Source organism: Drosophila grimshawi, unplaced genomic scaffold, assembly GCF_018153295.1.
Source record: "Drosophila grimshawi isolate 15287-2541.00 unplaced genomic scaffold, ASM1815329v1 contig_44, whole genome shotgun sequence".
Taxonomy (NCBI): domain Eukaryota; kingdom Metazoa; phylum Arthropoda; class Insecta; order Diptera; family Drosophilidae; genus Drosophila; species Drosophila grimshawi.
In genome coordinates this window covers 2,368,467-2,394,490 of record NW_025063240.1, presented here as the reverse complement: position 1 = coordinate 2,394,490, position 26,024 = coordinate 2,368,467, and the positions used below count along the sequence as shown (strand labels likewise).

General features: G+C 37.8%; 4 protein-coding genes across 4 annotated transcripts; all 4 read left to right on the top strand.

Annotated features, from left to right (window-relative positions):
- The first annotated feature begins 11,793 nt into the window (after window positions 1–11,793).
- Window positions 11,794–12,954, top strand: LOC6556723 (sulfotransferase family cytosolic 1B member 1). The gene is made up of 4 exons (XM_032742335.2): window positions 11,794–12,110; window positions 12,184–12,638; window positions 12,697–12,760; window positions 12,819–12,954. The coding sequence occupies exons 1-4, from the start codon at window positions 11,794–11,796 to the stop codon at window positions 12,952–12,954; spliced, it is 972 nt and encodes a 323-aa protein (XP_032598226.2).
- A 2,383-nt stretch (window positions 12,955–15,337) lies between these two features.
- LOC6570369 (sulfotransferase family cytosolic 1B member 1) lies at window positions 15,338–16,431 on the top strand. Its single transcript, XM_032742074.1, has 3 exons — window positions 15,338–16,109; window positions 16,174–16,237; window positions 16,296–16,431. Exons 1-3 carry the CDS (start codon window positions 15,338–15,340, stop codon window positions 16,429–16,431), a joined length of 972 nt encoding a protein of 323 aa, XP_032597965.1.
- A 1,112-nt stretch (window positions 16,432–17,543) lies between these two features.
- Window positions 17,544–18,696, top strand: LOC6570383 (sulfotransferase 1 family member D1). The gene is made up of 4 exons (XM_032742071.1): window positions 17,544–17,860; window positions 17,920–18,374; window positions 18,439–18,502; window positions 18,561–18,696. Exons 1-4 carry the CDS (start codon window positions 17,544–17,546, stop codon window positions 18,694–18,696), a joined length of 972 nt encoding a protein of 323 aa, XP_032597962.1.
- An 814-nt stretch (window positions 18,697–19,510) lies between these two features.
- LOC6556694 (polypeptide N-acetylgalactosaminyltransferase 8) lies at window positions 19,511–21,579 on the top strand. The gene is made up of 3 exons (XM_032735992.1): window positions 19,511–19,935; window positions 19,992–20,760; window positions 20,817–21,579. Exons 1-3 carry the CDS (start codon window positions 19,568–19,570, stop codon window positions 21,462–21,464), a joined length of 1,785 nt encoding a protein of 594 aa, XP_032591883.1. The 5' UTR covers window positions 19,511–19,567; the 3' UTR covers window positions 21,465–21,579.
- The last annotated feature ends 4,445 nt before the right edge of the window (window positions 21,580–26,024 follow it).

Below are 26,024 nucleotides of genomic sequence, written 5' to 3'. Positions count from 1 at the left end.
ACCCATGTAAAACCCAAACTTGTTCGTGCTGTCATCAGATGCCATTAAGCCTGAGGGCCTTTCATAATGTGTAAGCAATTCAAAAGCAACTACTAGCTTAATATCTTTTCGAGCATGTCCACTTATTGTGTTAGCCGAACTTTGGGCCAATAAAATGACATATTTGCCAGTTACTAATTGCAGGCCATAACTTAGAGCTAACCCAGTACAAAGGGGCGATGTCAGGGCCCGAAGCATAGATAAGTGTGGATATAGGTGGATGGGAGGGAGCGGCTTGTCAAAAACTTTAGATTGCATTAAACTGCGTCTCGCAATAGGCGCAACTACAATGTTCGGAAATAGCTGGGCAGACTATTTAGTATGCGGCATGCAACTATGCAGGACGTGTAGGATATCCTAGACAAAGCTGCAAAATATTAATTATGACAGATCTTTGCATGTGTGCGTGTGTGTGTGTGAGTCACACTACTACATAGTCATAGTCATGGCAGAGTCAGGGCAAATGCCGTTGGCCAAATTTGCATTTATATTAAAAACAAACAACAAAACGAGCAGCAGCAGCAACAGCTACGAGGCTCAGGCCATGGAATCCAGTACGATGACAGGCGCCAACGACTTGCGGCGTAATCAAAGACACGTCACCAACAGGCTATGACCAATTTGCAGCCACCGGCCCCGTCCAACTAACCCCCTATGAACACAGCCTTAACTATATGTATATAAAGCCCAAACTGATTTGCGAATATTTGGACTGCGGTCTGCGCTTTAATTATGTCTCATATATCAGTTTGCTCTCCAGTTCGTTTTGGACGGGGGTAACCATAAAAATAATTTCGTTTTGATTGCAATTACCATCCCCAGCACCATTCATCCGCCCCCACCCCGATAAAGGGGGCCCTATGGCAAGTGCACTTGAGGGTTGCTCTTGCTTCTTGTTTGGTTTTGCTTTGGTTTTTCCCCGTCTGAGTCACAAGTGTTGCCAATTGTTTGTAACTGTTTTGTCAGCCCAACGAACGGCAAGCAACCCCAAGTTAAACACTGATGTAGCTCAGCAAACTACACCCTCCTCCGCCCCCTTCCATTATACATAACAACTGCCCCCACCATCATTCAACCGCCAGCCGTGGAAAATTATTAGATTTTATTGCACGCAACATTTCGAAATGAAAATGAAAAATTTTGTGATGCGATTTATTGTCAGTCTTCGTCTCGTGTCATTCTGTGTGTGGCTCGATTTTTAATATAACCAAGTGGCTTTTGTGGCCAAATTGGTGACTGGCATTCGCCATGGACCAGCTGGTACGCCGGGAGAGAACCCTCAAAAGGGTTTTCCCAAATGCCACACAGAAAATGCAACCGGGCGTAAATGTTTTCAAAAACAAAATTAGTTTGGGAATTTGCATTTGAATATAGTTCAGCTACATATACATATAAATATAGAAAGTTGTCAAATAAAAGTTGATGGGTTGCCTGTCAGCAAGCAGTTAGGGATTGAAATCTGTTTGCCATTTGCATATATAATAAGTAAAAGGACTCATTCAACTGTCTGGACAACTGATAGATATGATAATCAGCCGCTTATGACAATCACAAGCCGATAAGAGCACTGCCCCAAATAATAATAAATATACAGTATTAGATTTGATATAACTGATTTATGCAATGATTTCAATTGTCTGCTTGTGGCAAGTTAAGTACAAGAGAAGATATAAAATTTGATTTTCTTGGGCTATAAGAATAGTAGTTGTTCTTAAGCTTTACAGACATTATTATTGCAATAGTATAAAATAATATATACTGTAATTATAATTATGAATTTACTTTATGGATAAAAGATAGATACAGATTTAATTATATTATGGCGTGATATATAAATCCATTAAATAGAATATAGAGAATATTCAAAAAATCTTCACTTTCATTGGCTTCTTCTTGCTTGTTTTGTTATTTGAAGCATATTCATAGAAAACAATTCTGGTAAAACACATAAAAAATGCTCATCTTTTCCTTTCGATAGCTTGTATTTATTAGAGTACCCGAAGTAAAGAACCGGTTTGTAAAAGCTTTATAAATGATGTTTTAAGCAGATAATAGTTAAACTGAACGATATTTGCACGTTGCCTATCTATATATATGAAAACTTACCCAATTTCAGTGTGGTCAATGTTCGTATCTTCATCACATTTCAAGCAACTTGAGATCATATATCATGTCCTTCAGTGAATTCCTTTGCTGTGTGGTCATTTGAAGTATTTAGCTCAGCTCTGAATACACTCGCACCAAGTAGGGGGCAAGTGTTGCTACCTATACGCATTCTTTGTTGGCTCTTAGCAACAATTCTGAGCATTTAAGGCAGCTACTTTGAAAAGCATTCAACACGCGTCTTGTTAGCATAAAAGGGAACGCACCTAACAATGCTCTCAAATAAACTACAGTTCGCTACAATTTCCACACAGACCAAGGGGCTCAGTTGGCTAGGGCATTAGGTTACACAGCTCAGACAGATGGCGGAGCATTGCTTTGGACGCTGCTCGGCTTATTGTCCAGGGCATCTGCATTGGGATGGGGCATTTAGCGCATCCTAACAACTGCTACATGACACCATATTATTAAATTAAATGCGGACACGCGTAGCACAGACTGGCCACCTAAATCGAACCTTGGTACAACGTCTGTGGCAACAGATGGAGGCAGGCGTTAGGTGCAAGCTGAAGCCGAAACCGAAGCAAAGCCCGTTGACCATTAATTTTTCAGCTAAATGGTGGTTATCTTCTTCCTCTTGTTCTTCGTGTTCTCATTGCTTAGCTTGTTAAACTAACAAGCCAAATGCTGTTCCAGGAAAGGCAATCAATAGATTTAAAATATCCGATAAGGCGAAATGCCAGCAAATTAATGAGTTTTAATTATACGGCTGAAGGTTGTCTTCTTTCTCCTGATTAAGATCAGTCCACATATCATCTAACAGTAGGGGAGCCACCAAAAATCTGTGTACAATCATATCGTATCTATTGTTTAACTCACGCATAATTTCATAATTCAAATGGCCACTCAAAAGTCACCTGCTCTTTGTTAATAACAAGAACCAAAATTCGACTATGCAACAATTCAACAGTTGCAGTTGCCCCTCGAGGATCATTGATCATCGAATGTGCCTTCTGCTACCTGAGGCTGCCTCATTTAGTGATTTCTTGACCAACAGCTGCTACGTTTTTTTCTTTTTTTTCTTCTTATTTTTGCCTTTTGCCACAACGATCAACAAAATTGATGACGACAGGTTGCAACGATCGCAGGCTCATCCGAATACTTAAAGCCCAAACCAGAACCCGAACGAAGCCTGCTGTCTGGGCCTGCTGACGTTAATCGACCAAATTGTGGCAGCTGAACTGTCAGTTTTGTTAAGTGGGCTGTGCCTCAAGTCTGCGTCTCAGATACATGCATATATACATAGTTTAACTTTGATGTATTGAATTGGCCAAATTTTTGATGACCAGCTTGCGATAATATCCCGAAACGCCTCGAATCTTGGCATGAAACTATGTTTTTGTGTCAGTTTTCATGGTCGTGCGGCTCATTAAAGCCTTGATTAATATCAGTGATACCCATTTTGGGTATATTGTCGCGTCTTTTGGCCAACACACATTTTATTGCTGTGTTTCGTTTTATTTTAGCCAACTCCTCGTCGCAAATTGTTTCTCTCATTGGCTGCACTTGTTTTTGCTTGCTTGGGTAATTAGTCTCGCTTGTTGTCATAAATTTTCGGCAAATTTTGCTGAAAAGTCGCATTTAATTGCACTGATTTACAGCTGGTGGAGTTTGCAGCTTGCCCTTTAGGTATTTTTTGTGTGTCTCCCCTAATTACGTGCCAAATTAATGAGGTTTTTGTGGCTATGTGTAATACTAGGGTGCATCTGAAGACACATATTTCAGCTTTAATTTGTGGCAGTTTCTGGGTTTTTATGCCCTTTCACGAAGATCCTTAGCAACTAATGAATTCCGCAGGTGCAATTTAAGCCTTAAAGGTTGCGTGTAGAACAACAATAAGAATAATCATTGAGAGCTGAGAAGTTGGCTGGAAGGCAGATGAAAAATTAGATGGATGTTATGAATGAAAGCAGAGTTTTATAATATATAAATATGATAAATTCAATAGATGAAAATTTGATAGATTTGAAAGATCAGAGTCAAATAGCCGACATCTACCATTTTCTATCAATTTAAATTGTTCCGTCCGTAGCCATATGATATATTAGTCCGATCTCAATGATTTTTTATTCAAACGTTAGTAGAATAATGAAACGCATAATTGGTGAGTCTGGTTAGAATAACTTGGGAAACAAATAAAAATTTCGTACAAGAACTCAGCTTTCGATGTGTGTGTACTGCCAAGCTTCATAAAGATAGTTTTGAAACTGAGAGGGTAGATTAAATAGATATTGATATCTTTAAATTTTAAACAGATTTATTTACTTAGTGGTATACCAAATTTTAATTGACAATTTATTTAACACACAAAAGTCTGTTGGTAAGAAAAGTTTTTTTTTACTTGTAAAATGGATTCTATGACTCGCTTTCCACTTACTTAGTTCTTTTGATATCAGTTTAAGGTAATTTCACAACTGAGTAGTTTACTTCATTTCGATTGATTTCTATCACTAAACGAGCTGAGGAAATAGAACTTCAACTACACTTGAATTCTTTTGCTAACAGCTCATCGCCTCATCAATGAACTTGCCTCCCCTTAAAAAAAATAATTGAAACTCATCAAGCTTTATTGGGTTGTACTACGACGAAGGTGGCGGCTGAGCCATCATTAATGCCCTTATCACGTATTTCAATGCGACAAAGCAGCACCCCCAGTAGCCTCCCAGCTACTGTGACAGCCACACCTCAGTCATATATGGCCCACAGGATTTGTCTTAAAATTGCCACCCTTAATTACTTGTAAGCTGGCAACCCCCCGTGTCTAAGAATCGACTCCTGGTTCAGGCAGTTTGACTTTGCAATTTCGCAGCGCATTGAGTGACGAATCCACTTCCCCATCCAAATGCTAACCCCCAGATGCTAACCCCCAGCCATGAACCAAGACGCCCCAGCCGGACTGCACTGTTGATTAAATTGATGATGTTTGATGACTTCTGCAGCTGATTTGGCCTTAGATTTATTTTGGACGAGCAGTGGTCAAGTAGCAGGAGTGGACCACATATGGCGCACATGTGCCGCCACCCCCCGCTCATTACGATGCATTGGACATGCATCAAGGCGCCTTGAAGACCCTGCCTGTTCCCCCTACCCCGATGCGGAAGAAGGAAGCCAACACGGCCTGGCATTAGTTGGCATGACTATGCTGCTCTACTACTGCTGGGCAAACTCTCAAGGCGGCATTCTTTTAAAAGTGAACTCGGGAATGACCTTAATTAATCTTTACTTGCAGCTTGTTGCTTGCGCCTACAAGTGCAATTTGCACTGTGGCCAATTTTGATTAATGCAGTGTGCAACCAACGCCTCAACTTGCCGCGTGACTGGGCGTCTTTTTTCCAAACACACAGAGAGAAAGAGAGAGAGCCAAGGGAAATGAGTTGCATGAGTCGCAAGGTGGCTTGGCGTGCTATCAACTAATTGCGCGGCATTGTTTAGATACTTATACAAGATATGCATTGGAATGCGGTTCGAGCTGCTCTTCCTGCCACCTTCCAAATGGACCTGCTCATCTCAAAAGTTTTAAAGCTCATTTCAATTTAAATATATCACTTGCTGCTGCCTGGACTTTGATTCCAACTCTGGCTGGTAGTGACAAACGCCTTCAGGGTACAATATATATATATATATATATATATATATATATATATATATGTACATATGTAGTATATGTGTGCTTGCTTAGCCACATGTAATGAAAATGTGAATGAAATTTTCATCTTTTTGTGCTGCAGCTGCAGTTAGAGGAAAGTAGAAAGTTCAAATAGAATTTAACCCCAAGCGCATATTTATAACACGTTTCGCCCCTCGCTGCTTTTCCTGGTAAAAGCTTACGTAAAACAAACCCGTACATGCGTGTTTGGGTGTACCCCTCTCATGCTGAAAATGACCTAAGGTAAAAAGGAGATTTGGTGTGGCTTTGCAATCGGGGGAGACGACATTTAGCAGGAGTTGCCTTACAGGAGCTGCTGGAGTTGCTTTCTGTTGAAGGTTGTTGGCCTTTGGGCAGATTCGGAATGATATATATAGTGTTGTCACACAGTTTTTTTTTGATATTGCTTAAAAATTGAGTGCAAATCAAACTGTTCATTTTCACATGCAAAAAGTTTCGATTAAGTTTTCTTTATACCCTGCAAAATTTATTAACAGCTTTCAGTTAGTTATGTGTTTTAATTTGCATTTAAATTCTAGCTTATTCAATCTAATATACATTTATAAATTTTTTGAATTGGTAATTTTAGTTTTAATTTTAAGATTTTTAAGTTTAATTTTTATTTCAATATTTTTTTTATTTTATTGTTTTTAACCTTTTGAGACTCTGCATACTTTTCATTTATTTCTTTTCAAACTTTTGACAAACCGGGAATCTTCGGGACTTTTAATCACATCATTCTAACGGTACTTAACATTGAAATAATGGTGAATAATTCGGTTTCATTTGTGTCTTGGATATTTCCTTTAAGCCCTTAACTGGAATGTGTCTTCGCCTGGATTGCGCATTTCATTAAACATTCGTTGAGATTGTACCTCAAAGCTACTTGGCTAACCGAAGCGAGTTATTTCCACCCTTTTGTTGACAGATCGGGAAACCACTTCAACCGTAGCCGCTGTCAACTCAACACGAACTCAAACTCATGAAACTATAACAATAAAGACCGGAAATTAAAGTGTGAAAACCGGCAGGAAGTTGACTTGATTACAAGAGTGAGAGTGACACAGACAGTGTGTGTGCTACATATATATATATATATATATTTATATACATTTAAATGTATATACATATATAAATAAGAGTATGTAGGTAGGTAGCATAACTGATAGATAGAAAACTTTACAATGCATTTCATTTGTTCAACTGTCAACGGTTAGCCTGAAGCTAACAGTAGCATACTCCGGAGATAGGACACAGCCACAGGCCACAGAAGGCGGCGTCTGTGATTGAATGTTAAACATTTAATTTAAACTTGCAGCACACACATACACATTCCCTTTCCACACTCAAAGCTGAGATTCGACATAATTTATGCACGCACATCAATTCAGATGCATCTAATTTGGTAAACAGGCAGCTACTCATCGTCACACCTGCCTGCCACACCACCAGACAAGCTAGCGATCCGTGCTCTCGACTCCTTGCTGCCATGTTGCAATGACTTAAAATAGTTTTCATTTGTTTGCGTTGTACTTAGTTGGTTGCTGCAACATGTGGCATTGGCATTGTCACTAAGTAGCCTGTCTGCATCAGCATCTGCCGCTGCCTGCGCATCGGGGAGTTCGTTGCGCTTCACTTGCATACATGCAGCTCATTTAGTTGACATTTATAAACGTCACATAGCGCGCAATGTTTGACAATTAATTAGGCGCAGATATGCCAGACGATGTCTACAGTTTACACACAGATATTCCCCAGAAATCACTCATTCTGCTCCTCTCCAATTTCGATGGAATCTAAGCTTATTTATTAGTGCCATAATTTCACTTCAATGTCATATCTTGTCACATCACTGAGTAATTAAATCTGCAGTAGTTTTGGAGAATTTATGGAGTATATTTGCGACTTTTTATTTAGTTTCTTCTCTTGACACCATGAGATACTCCCATAATTTTCCCTTAAGATATACTGGTTTAGTTTTGCTCTTAAAATTGCTAAGATCAAGTCAAGATAATTAATGTTAATATTTACTTTTATTATATTGCACTTAATGAGAGTCCAGATATTTCTGTAAGTTTTAGATTGTACTATGCATATTAAAGTCTGTTGTATCCCAAGTTGTTTCTCAAACTCTAAAATCCATAAAAACAAGTACTATTTGGACCTCATATGTTTTCAGCAAATTGGTAGTTTAGTGATAATTCACACTGCCTTTTTTTGCAAAAGTTAAAATATTTGTTTTGAATTTAAGGCAATGGCTATCCATGTTTAACAGTCCAAACTTTTTTATTTCACTTTTGCCTTTCTACATTTACTAATCAATTGAAAGTTTGTTTACATCCAAATGTTTATTAAGATTGATTTTATTCCTTTAAGATTTTCTAGTTTTATGTCTTAATTGGCTCCAAACTATTTGCAGTTACTCTGCCCAAATTTAAACTGAAAACTCCAATACAAAACTACCCCTAGAACTATAGTAATTTTAATCTGCTAATTCAACAATCATTCAATTTCAAATTCCCACTTTAGATACGCCACTCAAATTCAGTTTTTTTTTGTCCTCTAAGGCTTACCATGGAACAGCCAAAAAATGCAAAAAGTTCTGACCGAATCACAGCCATTTTCAAAGTAAACATTTTTCTCCCTCATCCTTTATGTGGGTTTGTTTTTTTTTTTTGTGTATGTGTGTGGGACTATCAAGCAAAAAGCGCCAGGATTTTTATTTATAAAACACTTGAAAAGAAGCAGAGCAGGACGCAGAGCTTCGAGTCCTTTTTTGTTTTGAGCATATTGACGCAAGGATTTCGCCCCAGAAAAAATACAGTGGCAAATGTGCAATGAGCACCGAGCAGAGATCAAACAGTAGAACCACGAGTCAGGCGGTCTTCCTGACGAATCTTGTTGCCAAAGTCCTTTGAGGCTTTTTGGGTTTGAGTCGCTTGAGTGAAAGTTTGTTTTGCCTTTGCAAATGTCACATGAAAAATGCGTTCGCTGTGCGAATGCCAGCACTTTGCATGGGCTAGAGGTAATGGCGTTTGGGGGTGTGGTTGCCAACGCCCTCTAGGAATCATGGTGCTGGTCGCCTTGCACGAAATTTCCATTTAATGTGTTTGCGCAAAGTATTAAAAGGCAACGACGATTGAGTATCGAAAAGAAGTAAAGCAAACCCAGAAAGCATCCAGATAGCCAGAATGTATGGGTGGTGTCGGATACGGGGGGTATGTCCATTTCAAGGGTCCATAACGAGCGCAGGAGCTGCCTGCAGCTTGCACCCAGCAGTCGCCAGAGGGCGCTAGCTGCTGAGTGATTGCCATGATAAGTGGCCCATTATGATGCCAGTTTGCACAGCGAGATTGCGCTGCGCTCCATTGGAGTCCGTCAGTTCTACTCTTCAGTTGTTCAGCTCGTCAGTTCTTCAGTTCGTCAGTTGCTTGGTCTGTTTGCCAATTCTTTTTTAATGCATATCAAAGTGGGCAAAGTTCTGTCCCCAAAAAGTGCGTCATTGTTGTAGAACTGGACTCCACTGTCCCGCTCTCGTTTGACTATTCTCAGTTTTTTTTTTTTTTTTTTTTTTTGTTCCCATCAGCATCTTTAGTGGAACGGCTGTTGACAAAAGACATTTAATTTTCCCTTAGTTTGCTTTGGCCCGCTTCTAGTATCTCTGCCATAAAGTTTGTCCTCCATTCCTCCAATCCTCTTCTTTTTTTTCTTGCCTGATTTTTGGTCTGTGCTAGCGAAAACTTTGATAAGTGAAATTTATTGTGGGCGCTTTGAGTTGTCTACTCTGCATCGGGACATTCTGCAGTAAAATGCTCAACTGATGTTTCTGATGTCGTCTGCCCTTTTACCTCCACTACCCGGGTTTCTTGTCCTCTTAATGTTTTATGACACCCATAGTGCAGTTTTAAACAGCAATCGCGGTTTTGTTGCAGTGATGAATATAACTCAGATTTGTCATTTATCGAAAGCATAATAATAAATCTGTTGACTGGCTTTCTTGAAATATTATAATATGCACATTTTGTACATTTATATTTGAGGGACTCTCAATCTTTAAGCTAAGAAATAAATATTTGATAATGTATAACAGAGTATACTGGTGACATGATTGACTTAAAAGTTATAATTTACATATAAACATATATCTGTGAAAGCTTAAATAATACTCTTTATAGTATGAGTCCCCGTATATGCACCATACAATGTTAATAATTTATTGCAAAATCTAAAACAAATAAAGATTCAAATATCTTATTGATTGATATATACTTAAAACATTTAAATATATATGTATGTATATCGAATTTGACTTCTATTCTTTTAAAGCCATTTCATAATTGTACATTACTATCATTTCTGATAGTGTTCAACAACTAATAAATGTCTTGCCACTCAATCCCCTCATTGATGGCACAACCCCGCCCCAAGCACCTGACACGTCCGTACGTGCGCATTATGCATCGATCATTACTAATGCTATAAAAGAAATCCACTTAATCTCGCAACGAAACATTCAAACATTTATTAAAGACATGACAGACCCTTTTGGGTTGTGGGGTTTTTAGCAGCCCCCGTTCAAGAATTCGAGCCAAAAATGCAACAAAAGGTACAATTTATAGTTCGACACCCTTGGAGTGTAATGCCATACCATCCAGGGGGCGATTTGGGGAGGTCGCACGCACACAGCCCGCCTCGGTCCCAAGGACATTGGTTGGGTGGCAAAATGTAATTGCTGCCGCCCCAAAATTTGGCATAGACCTTGAAAAAAATATTACAACGAATAACATAGAAAGCCCGTCTACTGAATGGGGAAAATGGGGAATGAGGCGTAGGGTGAGGTGAGGTGAGTGATAGAACTTAAAGCTCAAACGCCCGTGCGTATGCAATGAATATTTACGAGCGGGCGCCGTTGGGTCCTCAGAGGATTATTGGGCTTTATGCAATTGCGCGCAAGTAAAAATCTAATTTATCCGCCTGCCACCCTTCGTTTTGTTTGACAATTGCCTAAAATTATGCAGTGCATTGGCATGAGACTCTGTCTGCTGGCACGTACCCGGCCGTACAGGGCAATGCTTTAAGGGAATTTCCTATAAAGCTGGCTGGCTGAAAAAATTGCTTTGCTACTGGCTGCAGCTACCCTTTGTCTGTTAAAGACCAAGCTTAAGTATTTGGGGTGGCTTCAAAACGGTCGGTGGTGGGTGGTGGGTGGTGTGTAGTTGGGTGGTTGCGCTGATGGGTCTCCAGCCTCATCATAACACCACATGTTCTGAAATTGCTGCTGGCGTCGCCACGTCGCCATCTCGTGTACTTCATGTAGATTTCTATCTATTCTATTGTCTGACTTTTACTCGTGGTAGATTTCAACATTCATTTCGTTTGATGAGGCGCAAAGTTGTGGAATTTATTGCTTTGGTTTGGGCCCTGACAAAAAGTTAAGTGGATTTTACGTAAATTAATGAGCCCACTCCTTCCCAGCTTTCAGGGGTTGCAACTGATTATTTAAGTGTTCTAACAAATGCAAATTCAGTCGCAACTTTGGGGTAAGCATGATAAGTTTCGGCATGCATCTGATGCGTAACTCAAGGTATAGATATTTTCAGAATAAATAAGTGCGTAGTTGTTTTTAAAGAATCTGTGTTCTTATATATGCACACACAAGATTATACGAAATCCATTATTCAGCTCAAATGTTATTTGAGTTCAATTTACAAATAAAACCATTTTAAAGCTCTTTTTGTGATATATCTTTTATTTTGCAACACATTTTATTTTTATGTTTTATTTGAAATGGTATAAAAACCCAAAATGTATTACTTATCATGTTTTGCATCCATCACGATAGCATTATCTAATCTCTTCTCTTCGGCAAAGTATTCAGCTATGAAAATGCCTTTTGAATAAATGCACGCAATGCATTTGAATCTGAAAGTTCACAATCTAAAGTCATGTACGAGAGCGAATGTCTTAAATCCTTGGCCACAATGCCCATGATGCGGATGCGTTGCTCGGGTGAATTGGATGGCTCCTGGCTTCCACTGAAGCAGGATTGGAGCACTCGCTGGTGCACACTGCCAGAATTGTACAAGCAGATGTGCGCGAAACGAATCCATAACTTTGAGACTCGTGAGAGCGATGTGTTTGTGGTGACATTTATGAAGAGCGGCACCACTTGGATGCAGGAGCTGGCCTGGTTGCTACTCAATCAGCTGGACTTTGAACGTGCCAAGAGCTGCTATTTGCCGAAACGTAGTCGTTTTATAGAGTGAGACAACAAAATAGAAGACAAATGTTTTTTTTTTTCAATTAAAAAATCATACTTTGCACATATATTTTAGGAATCTAGCTATGAAAACGCCATTTATAGATACAGTAGCTGCCTGTGAGAAGATGATCAGTCCACGTCTTATCAAATCCCACTTGCCAGCTCAACTGCTGCCTCGTGAGATTTGGCAAGAAGGTCGTAAAATAATTTATATAGCCCGAAATCCCAAAGATGTTGTTGTATCTAGCTATCATTTTTTGAATGGCACTACACTCTGGAAGGGGGATTTGGATACATATGTCGATGAGTTTGTGAATGATCAGATTGCATACACCTCCTACTGGTCACATATCATCGACTTTTGGCGAATGCGCAATGAACCCAACATTTTCTTTGTCACCTATGAGGAAATGAGACGAGATCTAAAAGATGTAATTGAGAGATTGTGCAAGTTTTTGGCAGCACCAAGCATTAAAGAAGAGGAAATGAATCAACTGCTACATCATTTGTCTTTTGAGAGCATGAAAGGTTGTTAACTGCTCTAGTATCTAAAATCTTCATATAATATCTACATTCATATTTTCAGAAAGCAATTATAATAACCTGACAGGACGATTAAAGCAAAAGTTAACTACGACTGAAGATTTTGAGTTAGTTTTTAATATAATCTTCAATTATGCTTTTATAAACTCTACTCTCGTTTTCTAGATTTATGCGACGTGGTATTGTGGGTTCTTATAAGGATGAGCTAAATATAGTGCATAAAGAAAAATTGGATAAATGGACAAACGAGTTTTTGAAGGAGCATGGTCTGATTGAGTCCGACATATTTGGTGAAATATAGCATTACTTAGTAGGAATGGAGTGCATTTATTTCTTCATCCAATTATTAAATATATATATATATAAAAATATATTAAATAAAATATCTCACCTACTATGTTTGTTATGAATTCAAGGAAACTTCTCTGACTCTTACATAAAGTAATTATTTTCTTGATCAGCATCGCTAGCAGAGTCGATATGTAATAACCAGAAAGAATTAGACCACTATATCATTAAGCTGTCGAAATATAAAATGAGCTGTAAACTGTGGGATTGGCGATTGCCACCTTTTTTGATACAATGTGACTATCGAAATGTCGTATGTTGTGAAGCAAGAAACATATAAATCAAATTCTGCTTAAAACATATAAAACCATATAGAATCTCCTAATCCGGTTTTTAATACTATGTCACCTTCTGCGACAGTAAAAAGCCGCTACTTTTTTTAACGATTTAATTTTGTGTCTTAAATCCGAAACGTATAAGTTCAAATAAATGGCGTATAAGCTATAACCATTTCTCTTAACCTCAGTTAAGGTGCTCAGTCAGTATTATTTATGATGGTTGGCAGTGAGATGTTATTCGGTATACAAATACAATACAATTTATACCAAAATAAAAATTATCATTTAATAGATAACACGCTTATGAGAAATTACACAATCCTACGGTCAATAAACTTTTTACTCATGATATTTCTGATAGAATTCTTGACAAATACTCTTTCTTACGGATCAGTTTCTGTTAAGAAATCTTAAACTTACAAATCGTAACCTCCTTTTCTCCTTTCAGTATGAAATCAACTTCTTGGAATCGAGCAATGTGATAGTGTTATTAAAAACCTCATCCGTGGCAGCGCTCACTGCACCGCCTTCTGGATGTTGCTGTGGATTTTTCTCTGCATCCTCTCTTCATACCTGGATATTGAACGTATATGAGGTGTTTGCTGCATACTGTTTGCTATATTAAAATGGATTCAATGCACTTGTGTATGCGATACGCCTTGCTAAAAGCCATTATTCTTTGTTTTACACTTGAATCTTATCAGCATATAATGTTTATGATTTATTCTAAATGTAATAAACAACTTACAAATACTTATTATGCGTTGCATCAATTTAATTTCTATAATCTAATCTGCTTCTCTCAACAGATTACTTGACTGTCGAAATACATTTTTAGCAGATACACTCAATGCAGTTGACTCTGAAAGTTCGTTACATTAAGCCATGTACTTAAATCGTTGGCCACAATGGCCATGATGCGGATGCGCTGTACGGGTGAATTGGACGGCTCCTGGCTGCCACTGAAGCAGGATTGGAGCACTCGCTGTTGCTCTTTGCCGAACTTTAATAAGGAATAGTAGGCGGGCCAATCTATAATTTTGGGACACAGGACACCAATGTGTTTGCAGTGACTTGAAGTTTGGCATCATAGGGATGTAGGTTGCTTGCTACTCAATCAGCTCGATTTTCAGCGTGCAAAGAGCAGCAATTTTTCGGAACTTAGTTCATTGTGTATATGTGAAATTGATTTAAATTTTATCAATATCTTTAAACCTTTACTTTAGAAGTCTTCCGAAATGTATCGATAATCGAGAAACGGTGGCAGTTACCGTTAAAATAAAGCTAACTTCGCAGATCAAGTTATATACGAGTACCGATATGCCAAATTTGAAATTTTTAGATCTTGTAGTCTCTGAGATCCACGAGTTCATACAGACAGACGGACGGTCGGACGGACAGACGGACGGACAGACGGATAGGATATCCACTAGGTTATTGACCCTGATCAGGAATATATTTACTTTATGGGGTCGGAGATGCTTCCTTATGCCTGTTATATTCAAGCCATGTCCATCTGTTATATTTGAGTTGCATCCATTTCGACTAATTTTAACTACATACGCGGTATAAGCGATTAATTGTGTGACATTAAAAAGTTATAAAAATTGGCAAATGGAAGTAATTATTCACAGATACTAAACAATTTTGACTTGTATAGAAAGTAATTTTAGTTCATGGTTGCAAAGATAAATTCCATAAAATTATGTATTTTCCAGCTTAATTTGAAAAACTTAATCTCCGATAAATAATTTTATCTTTTTAATATATTTACCATTGAATGTTTGAATTTAATTTAATTGGATATCATCTACCTCTTGTCTGCCAACAATTCAGATAAGAATCTGATAGCATATGTGTGAAATATTATAAAAATAAAAGAATAGTTTATCTTATCGTGTTTTATGTCTCTAAATTTATCAAAATCTAATATTCTTATCTGTTTAATGTCTATAAAGTTAATACACTCTAATCTTTTCTTCGCCACAAATTAGATTACCAGTCGAAATTTGTTAAGCGACTACATTAATCGTTGTTAAATATTCGTCAAATAAAGTCATGTACGAGAGTGAAAGTCTTAAAACGTTGGCCACAAAGCCCATGATGCGGATGCGTTGCACGGGTGAATTGGATGGCTCCTGGCTTCCACTGAAGCAGGATTGGAGCACTCGCTGGTGCACACTGCCTGAAATGTACAAGGAGCTGTGCGCGCAGCGAATCCATAACTTTGAGACTCGTGAAAGCGATGTGTTTGTGGTGACATTTATGAAGAGCGGCACCACTTGGATGCAGGAGCTGGCCTGGTTGCTACTCAATCAACTAGATTTCAACAGTGCCAAAGGCAGCTTTTTATTTGACCGTAGTCAATATATAGAGCGACTAATGAACCACCCATCGGGTATAGATACAATAACTGCCTGTGAGAAGATGATCAGTCCACGTCTTATCAAATCCCACTTGCCAGCTCAACTGCTGCCTCGTGAAATTTGGCAAGAAGGTCGTAAAATAATTTATATAGCCCGAAATCCCAAAGATGTTGTTGTATCTAGTTATCATTTCTTGAATGCCATTACACTCTGGAAGGGTGACTTGGATACATTTGTCGATGAGTTTGTGAATGATCAGATTTGTTACACATCCTACTGGTCACATGTCATCGACTTTTGGCGAATGCGCAATGAACCCAACATTTTCTTTGCGACCTACGAAGAGATGAAACGGGACCTAAGAAATGTTATTGAGAGATTGTGCAAGTTTTTGGCAGTACCAAATGTCGAAGAAGAGATTATGAATCAACTTCTGCATCACTTGTCTTTTGATACCATGAAAGGTTGTTTTAGAGAAATTCTCTACGATCTAAAATATACACATAATAACCACAATTCAAATTTCAGGAAGTGAACATAATAATCCGACTCGTCGACTAAAGCAAGGTCAGAAGACGACTGAAGATTTTGAGTTAGTTTTCGATACAATATTCAATTATATTTTAGTAAACTCTTCACTCCTTTTCTAGATTTATGCGACGTGGTATTGTTGGTTCCTATAAAGATGAGCTAAGTGCAGTGGCTAAGGAAAAAATGGATAAATGGACAAAAGATTCTTTGAAGGATTATGGTATCACTGAGTCCGATATATTTGGTGAAATATAGTCTGCTGTAGAAAAGGGGTTGTTTTATTACTTTTTCCTGATCACTCTTGTATTTTGTTTAATTTACAGCGTATAAGGATTATATTAAAAATATGGATGTAAAATGTAAATATTAATTTAAAAAAAAAAACAACAAATTAATATTTTTCAGAAGAAATGTAATGTAATGCTTTAACTAGCAACCTCAGTTCTTATACATAGATATTATATATATAAAAAAAAGGGAAATCTAATATTATTTCATATTATCTTAGATTTTTCAAAAATGAATTTATTCTGTATAATAATCTGTAAAAATCAATAATAATATTAAATACCATATTATATTATTACATTTATTTGCTGTGCAGTATAGAAAATTAAAAAAATGCAGTTTTGTTAGTAATAATATTAAAAGGATATGTAAAAAGTCTGAGGCCGCTCACTTATTAATAAAAAATATAATATATTTCATAAATAAAATTAATGATTTTTGTTTTATCAATATTGTATATCTTATGACTTGTAGTTTGTAGTTTGAATTGTACTTTGTCCATTAAACTATGTTTTTGATTTACTTTAAAGTCTGCAAAAAGAAAAAACATATTTTTTCAATCCCAATCTGTACAATCTTTTTTTATATTTTTAATATTTTCACTTTTTACTGTCCATTTTTATATAATATGATATCAAAGTCTTATTTTCGATCGGTTTAATCTTCTGTTTTAAGTCCGCTCCGCAACATATTCAACTGCTTACAAACTTTCACAATGTATAAGATCATATAAATGGCGTATAAGACTTAAACATTGCTCTTAGACTCAGTTAACCTTGTCAGTCTTGGTTAAAACGTGAGATATTATTGAGGCATAAGAAAATCATTTTATTGCTTATGTTAAGTTTAACAGCTGAAAAATATGTGTAAAATATTATAAAAATAAAAGAATAGTTTATCTCATCATGTTTTATGTAAATAAATTTGTGAAAATCTAATCTTCTTAAACGTATTTCTTATCTGTTTAATGTCTATAAAGTTAATACAATCTAATCTTTTCTTCGCCTCAAATTAGTTTACCAGCCGAAATTTGTTAAGCGACTACATTAATCGTTGTTAAATATTCGTCAAATAAAGTCATGTACGAGAGTGAAAGTCTTAAAACGTTGGCCACAAAGCCCATGATGCGGATGCGTTGCACGGGTGAATTGGATGGCTCCTGGCTTCCACTGAAGCAGGATTGGAGCACTCGCTGGTGCTCACTGCAAGAATCCTACAAGGAGGTGTGCGCGCAGCGAATCCATAACTTTGAGACTCGTGAGAGCGATGTGTTTGTAGTGACCTTTATGAAAAGCGGCACAACTTGGATGCAGGAGCTGGCCTGGTTGCTACTCAACCAACTGGATTTCAACAGTGCTAAAGGCAGCTTTTTATATTACCGTAGTCAATTTATAGAGTGAGAAAGTCAATAATTAGAGGTTAATGTATTATGAAAAACGAATTAGTATCTTTTAGATTTCTAATGAACGACCCATCGGGTATAGATACAATAACTGCCTGTGAGAAGATGATCAGTCCACGTCTTATCAAATCCCACTTGCCAGCTCAACTGCTGCCTCGTGAAATTTGGCAAGAAGGTCGTAAAATAATTTATTTAGCCCGAAATCCCAAAGATGTTGTTGTATCTAGTTATCATTTCTTGAATGCCATTACACTCTGGAAGGGTGACTTGGATACATTTGTCGATGAGTTTGTGAATGATCAGATTTGTTACACATCCTACTGGTCACATGTCATCGACTTTTGGCGAATGCGCAATGAACCCAACATTTTCTTTGCGACCTACGAAGAGATGAAACGGGACCTAAGAAATGTTATTGAGAGATTGTGCAAGTTTTTGGCAGTACCAAATGTCGAAGAAGAGATTATGAATCAACTTCTGCATCACTTGTCTTTTGATACCATGAAAGGTTGTTTTAGAGAAATTCTCTACGATCTAAAATATACACATAATAACCACAATTCAAATTTCAGGAAGTGAACATAATAATCCGACTCGTCGAATAAAGCAAGGTCTGAAGACGACTGAAGATTTTGAGTTAGTTTTCGATACAATATTCAATCATATTTTAGTAAACGCTTCACTCCTTTTCTAGATTTATGCGACGTGGTATTGTTGGTTCCTATAAAGATGAGCTAAGTGCAGTGGCTAAGGAAAAAATGGATAAATGGACAAAAGATTCTTTGAAGGATTATGGTATCACTGAGTCCGATATATTTGGTGAAATATAGTCTGCTGTAGAAAAGGGGTTGTTTTATTACTTTTTCCTGATCACTCTTGTATTTTGTTTAATTTACAGCGTATAAGGATTATATTAAAAATATGGATGTAAAATGTAAATATTAATTTAAAAAAAAAAACAACAAATTAATATTTTTCAGAAGAAATGTAATGTAATGCTTTAACTAGCAACCTCAGTTCTTATACATAGATATTATATATATAAAAAAAAGGGAAATCTAATATTATTTCATATTATCTTAGATTTTTCAAAAATGAATTTATTCTGTATAATAATCTGTAAAAATCAATAATAATATTAAATACCATATTATATTATTACATTTATTTGCTGTGCAGTATAGAAAATTCAAAAAATGCAGTTTTGTTATTAATAATATTAAAAGGATATGTACAAAGTCTGAGGCCGCTTACTTATTAATAAAGTATATAATATATATCATAAATAAAATTAATGATTTTTGTTTTATCAATATTGTATATCTTATGACTTGTAGTTTGTAGTTTAAATTGTATTTTGTCCATTAAACTTTGTATTTGATTTACTTTAAAGTCTGCAAAGAGAAAAAACATATTTTTTCAATCCCAATCTGTACAATCTTTTTTTATATTTTTAATATTTTCACTTTTTACTGTCCATTTTTATATAATATGATATCAAAGTCTTATTTTCGATCGGTTTAATCTTCTGTTTTAAATCCGCTCCGCAACATATTCAACTGCTTACAAACTTTCACAATGTATAAGATCAAATAAATGGCGTATAAGACTTAAGCTTTGCTCTTAGACTCAGTTAACCTGCTCAGTCTTGGTTAAAACGTGAGCGGCCTAAGCCGCCAAAATCTTGATGTGTGCTTTACGATGTTGGGCCGTGAGATATTATTGAGGCATAAGAAAATCATTTTATTGCTAATGATACTCATTGCAATTTGCAATGTAGTCATTTACCTCTACGTTACGGAATCGAACAAACACGCGACAATAACAAACGGAGTGACTAAATCGACAACCAAAGATGCAACAGCAGAGCATGAGATCAGTCAGCTGGCTGGCAAGCGAGAGAATCTGGTAATGGGCGAACTGGGCGCACTGGGCAGACCGGCGAAGAGCAATTGGAGCGATGCTCAGCTCTTGGCCATGGAGCGCAGCCAGCTCAAAACGGGTTATAATGCTTGGCTCTCAGAGCGCATTTCACCAGAGCGCACGCTCTTCGACATGCGGCATCGGAGGTGAGTAACAGCTGTATAAGAGTTGGCATATATGAGATAACTGTTAAGTTTAACAGCTGCAAAAAGCTTAAGTATCCGCTGCAAAAGCTGCCGGCTATCAGTGTCGTTATCACCCATCACAATGAACAGCCGAGCGTACTGTTGAGAACGCTGAGCAGTCTGAGGAGCAGAACGACAGCCAGATTACTGCATGAGATCATATTGGTGGATGATGGCAGCGATCTTGGATTGCTTGGCAATTTCACTGGCTATGTAGAGGAGAAGTTCAAGGGTCTGGTACATCTTCAGCGCCAGGAGAAGCAGCTGGGAGTGATGCAGGCACGCCTGGCGGGTGCACTGAGGGCTCAGGCAGATGTCCTTGTCTTTCTGGATGCACATGTAGAGGTCACTCATGGTTGGCTGCCGCCTCTACTCCTTCCACTATTGGAGAACAACAAGACCTGCACCACGCCCGTGGTGGACACCATAGACTACGACAACTTTGCGTACCGACGTGGGAAGCCAACGCGTGGCTTCTTTGACTGGGACTTTAACTATGTGCAGCTGCCGCTGCGCAAAGAGGATGAGCTGGCTTTGCCGGCACCTCATGAGAATCCCATCATGAATGGCGGCCTCTTTGCCATTTATCGCAAGTGGTTCTTTGACCTGGGTGGCTATGATGAAGGTCTGCGCATTTGGGGCGCCGAACAGTTCGAGCTGAGTCTCAAGATTTGGTTGTGCGGTGGACGACTGTTGGAAGTACCCTGCTCCAGAGTGGGACACCTGTACAGGAATGGCAGCTTCAAAATGCAGTACACAAAATCTGATAGCAAGGCTTTAGCTAGGGTGAGATCGATTAAATGAAAACCTTGTCCAACAACTCTAATAATTATTTTCTGCAGAATTACAGGCGAGTGGCTGAGGTCTGGCTGGATGAGTACAGGGACAAGTTGTATGCGAATCTGCCGCACTTGACCCACATCAAGGTGGGTTCGCTGAAAAAGCAAAAGGCATTGCGTCAACGTTTGCAGTGCAAACCATTTAAATGGTTTTTGGATCACCTGGCCAGCGATTTCCTCGAGCTGTATCCTGTGGATGAGCCAGAGGATTATGCCTTTGGCGTTGTGCAGAACTTGGCCGAGCCCACGATCTGCTTGGAGAGGTCGGAGAGTGCCGAACATCCGCAACTCATGCCTTGCGATGGGGACCTCATGTATCCAAAGCTGGAGCAAAAGTGGTCCTTGAGCCATTTTCGAGATCTACACTCGAGTTTCCATTGCTTAGAGTTGCAACAGAGACAGCCCAATGCTGAGATTTGGCTCTGGCAATGCCATCATCATGCTGGCAATCAATTTTGGTCCTACGACCCCAATACCAATCAAATTGTCAATGGCCAGAGCAAGGATCAGCAACGTTGCCTGGAAGCTCGATTGGAACAGCGCAAAGTAGTCGCGAATCCTTGTGATGTCCAGAATTTGCAGCAGCAATGGAAGTTTGGATATGTTAATGAAAAGCTACTCGAAAATTTTTGGAAGAATGTACCCAGCTAATTCTGGAACTAAGATAAAATATCAAATGAAAGCTAGCAATCCTGAGTACAAAACTTTCAGATCCAAATTTACTATAACAAAAGAAGATACTCGTAAAATATATAATTTGAACTGATTTCTATCTATCTTTTATTATTATCTAATTTTATTTGTGGATATTTTGAGGAATTTTCATTTCCTTCATATCCATCGGGGCAATCCAAAAATGTTCACCGGATGTGTTTGAATATAAAGATTGTATATATATGGCATATATTCGAGCTTTGAGTAAATGACGTGCACTGAAATTGCATTTTGATTACGAATATGATATTTATGTAGATTCTGTTGTCAATAAAAAAATCACATTCTCCGCATGGTAGTAGAATCGATCATACGATTTTGTGATAGATTTTGTGGCTCTGAAATCATTCATTCAGTGGTTTGCCAAAGTGATCAATTGTTTCGAATGGCAAAAATCGATGATAACCCAAATGATCTCGACTATCGCCAACCAGAACATTGACATTGCTCAGATAACGACCCAGCATACCCCAGCTGGCCGGAGCTGCAAATGGTATCATTGGGCATGGCCAGCAGCACAAAGGGCTGGACAGTGGCGCTGTTGAAGGTAATGCCCGATATATATAAGTATAAATGAGTATAAATAAGTTAAATGAGTTTGGATTAAAGTTAGGGTAAGCACCTGGTTATCGGTAGATATATATAGCTGGCAGCCAAAGTAGATGAGTTCTTTGGGAGTATAGGCTTGCTATATGTAGCATATAGCGCAGATTTTCCACCACAACAAAAAAATGGAGAGTTGGAAAATGTTACTGATTGAAAAGGTGACAGAACTTTTTATCATCGTCGGCAAAGAAAAACCAATCGCCAACGACAAAGTGATACTTGCACACGTACTCAAGCTGTGCACGCATCTGCATCCACCAGGCAGAGCAGTCGGAGCAGCACCAGCTTATGGAGAAAGGTGCAGATTTTGATATGGCAGCTGCTGCATGGATTCAAAATGCTAATTTTTATTTTTGCTGTTCAGAAAGAAGCGTCGCGTGCTGAACAATCGACGCATTTTAAAAAACTAACACTTAAATCTCAGCATCATTGACGATGGGCTTGTGGTCTGTGCCAGGGCTACAATTTAATTATATTGAGTGCTTTTGTCTGTCGAAGTCTATCCCGGCTGCCACCGCTTCCCCTCGCTTCTCTCGATTGGCTCGCCGCACACAAATTGCCTTTTTCAATTAGAAATATTAGCTCACCTCTCTGGGTGGTAACTCAACGATGCCTTCGCGTGGTACTCCACCTGAAGTTGAAGTTGAAGTTGAAGCTGTTGCAATTTGAAGTCGAGAATTGAGGAGTGCAGTTTAATATGAATACGGGGAGTTCTAAACAGCCAATGGCGAAACAGTAGCGCATTTCAGGGTGTGTACTTAAAGTGTAAGTTTGATATGTGCGGAGTTCTCAACTCTTGTATTTGTGAGAGTGGAGGTGATGAAGTCACAGCCATTAAATAAGCAACGATGTGGTTTAAGCTTTGAGATGGAAGTGTATACAAAGTAATCTCGAAACTTAAACGAATACATTTAGTTGCACTTAAAGCAACTACTTGCTAATTCTAAAAATAAAATATTTGAACGCGCATTTTAATTGCATTTTTGTTTAGTTTTTCTCATGTGTGGTTTAGCAATCAGTCAATTGCTACAGCCAAAAACCAAAAACAGCTAAAAACAACACATTGTCAGATTTGCATACATATCTATACAAATTGAACAAAAAACAACAAATATCTGCCATAAGAGATAAACATGTCAGCTATTGTTGTTGACTAAAAAAGGTGTTTTGCATAAACAAAAACACTTATATAATATCGTGTGAGCTCACGTGAAACTGTCAAAAAAAAGAGAAGAAAAGATTAAAACAAGTAAAGGTAAACGATATTTGTGCATATGGGGCATTAATGTCTCAGTTTACGTGCTCAAATTACCAGATGAGTTGTCATTGTTGGCTAACAGGTTGGCATTAAACAAAAGGCCCACACAGACATGGGTAAAGTGAGGCAGGAGACAGGAGACAGGAAGCAGCAGCAGAAAAAAGCGCAATATTGCATTCAATTTGCCTTTCGCCCTTTTGTCAGGGGATTCCAATAGCAATGTCGAATGCGGAGTCCTGAAGCAACTGCCAGACATGCTGCAACAATGACATTTTGCAGTTGCAACAAAACGGAAGTAATTTTGCACAGACAAAAGGCCTGGGAAAACTGAGAGCTGCGGCAACAGAGGGGCAGGCAGACATACTTTCCATTGATGAACACGTATCTCAATGTGGGCTGAAGTTGGCTGAGATTGTGGACCCGTATGTGGCATGAATTATGTGAGACACTGTTCGGCTAAGTAGATAGATGATAGATGATATGTGGGTTACACGGAAGTAAGCGTAAGCGTAAATGTAAACGTAACCCAAGGTGCTGCCCCTCTGCACGTAATTGAAACATCTGAAACACGGAAACACTTTGGCAGCTGCGACAGTTTTGTGGTGTCTATATTACGTAAGGCAACATGGAATTTTGCACAGGTTTGCCGAGAATATGCACTTGATGACTGAAATAATATAGATCATACATTTTAAGGGGAAAGTTATAATTATACAATAATAATACAATATATAATTAAAAAATATATTATCCAATTTTAAATTTGCTTTCTTCTTACTTATATATTAATTAAACATTAATATTTCACATAATATTTACTAAAAATATTGGTTTATATCTACTTTTTAAAAATATCTCTTATTATTAAGAAATATAATCTATTCTAGAGACGAATAGAAAAATCTCTTCGAAAACAGACTACCAGGAGTACAACTCAAAACACCCTTCAGTATATACTTGCCCCCAGAGAGGTGAATGGATCCACGGTAACCACGGCTAAAGTACTTGTTATAAAAGAAGCATTAAATTGCCTAAAACGGCTCAAAGTCAGCCCAGGCAATGTCAACATAGATATTGATAGTCAAGCAGCAATCAAATCTATTAGTGCGATATCGTCGCATTCGATATTGGTAACAAGCTGTCTCAAATCTCTGCACGAGATGGCTGAGCAGCATGTTATCAGCCTGATATGGGTGCCTCGTCACCAGGACATTGAAGGTTGAAGGATGAGCTAGCTAGGAAAGGAAATCTTTTACCCCTTCTCACGGATAAGGAAGGTATATGCTTGCCTCTAGCTACCTGCAAGCTCAATATCAAGGAAGAAAGTAGACGCAGGTCGAATGATATATGCCGAAAAGCAAACTGCGGTCGCATAGCACACTTGGCCCAATATTGATACAAAACATAGCAGGACGATTGTAATTAAAGACGATTTCAGTTCGTAACCAAATCAGTTCAATTGCTGAATCATTTTCAAGTATATATCGCAAATTTTCCACTAGAAACAAAACTTTATATACAATGAAGAAGATGTTATGCTCAATAAATTCATAATATTTATTAAAGTGTAAATATAATGAACCATTTAATAAATAATTATGCTTGACTAATTTACCAGCTAATAATAAGTAATGAAAGTCATTGAAGTATCGAGTTTAATGATTTTATCATATAAAACAGCTCAGATTGGCTTTATTACATTTTCTGGTTATTTTTGGCAATTTGTTCCGCCAGAACGGACAGTCAAAAATGTTGTTCTGCAAATCAAAAGAACAAACTCTCCATGTATATTCAATCCGCAAAATTAGACACATTATTAAGGCAAACGCTGATCTGTTGTGCATACAAGAAAACCAGAGACACGAAAATTTTGAATACACGCATGGCGATGTACAAACAATTTGTATTTGAAAAAACCGTGTCAATAAGATTCGTCAAGTAAAGATCCGAAGATCCGTTTCTCAATGAATGGCGACCCAAAGCAAACAATGCCAAGTTCAAGCCGCAAATGTGCGCAGTAAACAAACTAAAAAATAAATAAATAAAAATAAAAATCAAATAATCCAAAAATGGAAAAACAAAAAAGCCAAAACTCAACACGCTTACACATAAACAAATTCTTTACATACAGGTCAGTCTTAAGGGAGTATGTGTGTGTGTGTGTGTGTGTGTGTGTGTGTGTATGTGATATTGTTGATTTATTTGCCAAACAAACGACCAAAATAATTGTAGATAATGACGATAAGGTGAGGTGCTATACGCCTGATGTTAGTTGGATGGTTTTTTCTGCCATGAGCAAAATAAAACCGGTTCGCTGAAGGTTTAAGTGTTTGGGGGTATTTGCTCTTCTCTAATTAAATTTGCAAAACGATGTCTGCCTGCTGTCTGTGCCCGGTTCAAGCTCAAGACTAAACGCTTTAGTTTTGGTTATCAAAAATGTACAAAAAAAACTGAAAACATTTTAATTACATGTCGATAAGCAGCAAAGTGGTGGAGATGTTGTCTCATTTCGAGGCCCATTAAAGTCGACTTAAATGCATCGATATTTCATATTGAGTCTCTCCTCCTCGCAATCGATGGTGTTGACGTCATTTGTAATAAATTTTCAATTATATATGTCGTCATAAATTAAA

Excerpts from the sequence above, each read along its gene's own strand:
- LOC6556723 (XM_032742335.2), top strand. The coding sequence starts at position 11,794 with ATGTACGAGAGCGAATGTCTTAAATCCTTGGCCACAATGCCCATGATG. Across the intron at positions 12,111-12,183 it reads AAACGTAGTCGTTTTATAGA|GAATCTAGCTATGAAAACGC; the intron begins GTGAGACAACAA and ends CATATATTTTAG. Across the intron at positions 12,639-12,696 it reads GTCTTTTGAGAGCATGAAAG|AAAGCAATTATAATAACCTG; the intron begins GTTGTTAACTGC and ends TCATATTTTCAG.
- LOC6556694 (XM_032735992.1), top strand. The coding sequence starts at position 19,568 with ATGTTGGGCCGTGAGATATTATTGAGGCATAAGAAAATCATTTTATTG. Across the intron at positions 19,936-19,991 it reads TTCGACATGCGGCATCGGAG|CTGCAAAAAGCTTAAGTATC; the intron begins GTGAGTAACAGC and ends TAAGTTTAACAG. Across the intron at positions 20,761-20,816 it reads ATAGCAAGGCTTTAGCTAGG|AATTACAGGCGAGTGGCTGA; the intron begins GTGAGATCGATT and ends TATTTTCTGCAG.
- LOC6570383 (XM_032742071.1), top strand. The coding sequence starts at position 17,544 with ATGTACGAGAGTGAAAGTCTTAAAACGTTGGCCACAAAGCCCATGATG. Across the intron at positions 17,861-17,919 it reads TACCGTAGTCAATTTATAGA|ATTTCTAATGAACGACCCAT; the intron begins GTGAGAAAGTCA and ends AGTATCTTTTAG. Across the intron at positions 18,503-18,560 it reads AAGACGACTGAAGATTTTGA|ATTTATGCGACGTGGTATTG; the intron begins GTTAGTTTTCGA and ends CTCCTTTTCTAG.
- LOC6570369 (XM_032742074.1), top strand. The coding sequence starts at position 15,338 with ATGTACGAGAGTGAAAGTCTTAAAACGTTGGCCACAAAGCCCATGATG. Across the intron at positions 16,110-16,173 it reads GTCTTTTGATACCATGAAAG|GAAGTGAACATAATAATCCG; the intron begins GTTGTTTTAGAG and ends TTCAAATTTCAG. Across the intron at positions 16,238-16,295 it reads AAGACGACTGAAGATTTTGA|ATTTATGCGACGTGGTATTG; the intron begins GTTAGTTTTCGA and ends CTCCTTTTCTAG.